The sequence below is a fragment of the Poecilia reticulata genome, linkage group LG2 (assembly GCF_000633615.1).
Source record: "Poecilia reticulata strain Guanapo linkage group LG2, Guppy_female_1.0+MT, whole genome shotgun sequence".
NCBI lineage: Eukaryota > Metazoa > Chordata > Actinopteri > Cyprinodontiformes > Poeciliidae > Poecilia > Poecilia reticulata.
In genome coordinates this window covers 4,377,538-4,378,921 of record NC_024332.1, presented here as the reverse complement: position 1 = coordinate 4,378,921, position 1,384 = coordinate 4,377,538, and the positions used below count along the sequence as shown (strand labels likewise).

General features: G+C 46.4%; 1 protein-coding gene across 1 annotated transcript in view; it reads right to left on the bottom strand.

Annotated features, from left to right (window-relative positions):
* pard3ba (par-3 family cell polarity regulator beta a) overlaps positions 1 to 1,384 on the bottom strand; it is a 144,103-nt gene that overhangs the window by 74,793 nt on the left and 67,926 nt on the right. Inside the window, exon 14 of the mRNA XM_017308921.1 lies at positions 895 to 995. Coding sequence (XP_017164410.1) covers positions 895 to 995 — 101 coding nt within the window. The remainder of the gene's footprint in view (positions 1 to 894; positions 996 to 1,384) is intronic.

Below are 1,384 nucleotides of genomic sequence, written 5' to 3'. Positions count from 1 at the left end.
GCACACACAAAGCCCAGCTAGCCACCTTTTTTCATCTCTGAGTACTTTAGAGAAGAAAAAGATGAATAGAAGAGAACTGATAACAGAAAAAAAGGGATTGAAATGGAGGACGGCCAGAGATGGAGATAGTAGCCGTAGAGGGGTGACGGATAGTGGAGTGGGTCCTCAGTGGGATAAAGCGGAGCGTGTGTGTGTTTGTGTGCAGACCACCCTTGTCCATAATGAAAGCCAATCAGCTTGGGTGGCAGAGGGGTGTGCTGCAGGAAGAAAGCCAATCCACTGAACCTAATGAACCGGGATTGGAAATCAGACCGAGGCAGAGAAGAAAGAAATAGATAGRGGAGAGCGAGAGAAATGAAGTCATCTGCTGAAAAACAAAGAGCTGAAAGAAGAGGAGAGATAAACAGAGATGAAGGGGGAGGCAAAAAAAAGAAAAGCAGAGAGCAGGAATAAAGAAAAACAAGAAATGTGAAAGAGAACAAAACAAAGATGGAGGATAAATGACAGTGGGAGAAAGGGAAGGGTCAGCTTGGGTTAATACAAGGAAATCAGCGGCGGCGTCCTCAACTTCCACACACACACACACACACGCCGCAAAAAAAATGATTAGAAACCTCAACCAGTTTGTTCACAGGCGACACACACATTACTTTGAGCACACATGCTCTCCCAGTTTTGTCGGAAAGCCCCCCGGGGCTTATGAGTTCAGGAGGTCAAATCCCCCCCAGGTTGGGGGGAATAATGGGAGMAGAGCACATATCACAACAAAGCAATGTGCTGATAAGAAACGTGTGATCGCCATTTGGAKTCCAGCTTGGAGATGAAACCAGTAAGTCAGGCCGGGTCGTGATGAGCGGAGGCGACAKTATCAGTGGGAAKCGATGGGCAGCTCACCCAGGTCCATGCTCTTGGAGGTTCTGTTGCGAGGAACGTTGTCCTTTTCCCTGATGAACTGTCTGCTTACATAGAATGCTGCGGCCATGCTGGGCTCCTCGCTGCAAAAAAACAGTCACAGCATCCCATTAGTTCACTGCTCAGTTGCTCAAGTCAGATTTTTTGTTTGTCGTTCATGCTACTAAATAACCCCAAATGTAATCAGACTTTTGTGTGAACGCTTTATGTAGAAGAAGAACGTTGATGTCACACAGCAGCGCTCTGTTTACGGAAGTGATGATGGATGGAGCCRATTATGGATCGACTTTAAAGTTTGTTCAGCAGCGGGAGCCGACGGTATCATCACAAGATCAGAACAAGACGTAGAAAGCTGATAAAAAAAGAAAAAAAGRAAGCACAACTAACAGCAACGGCCTTTTGTGGAGCATTGACTCTGTTTGTAGTCGAAGCCGTGAGAGGTCTGATTGTGATGTGATGAGCTTCAGTGACA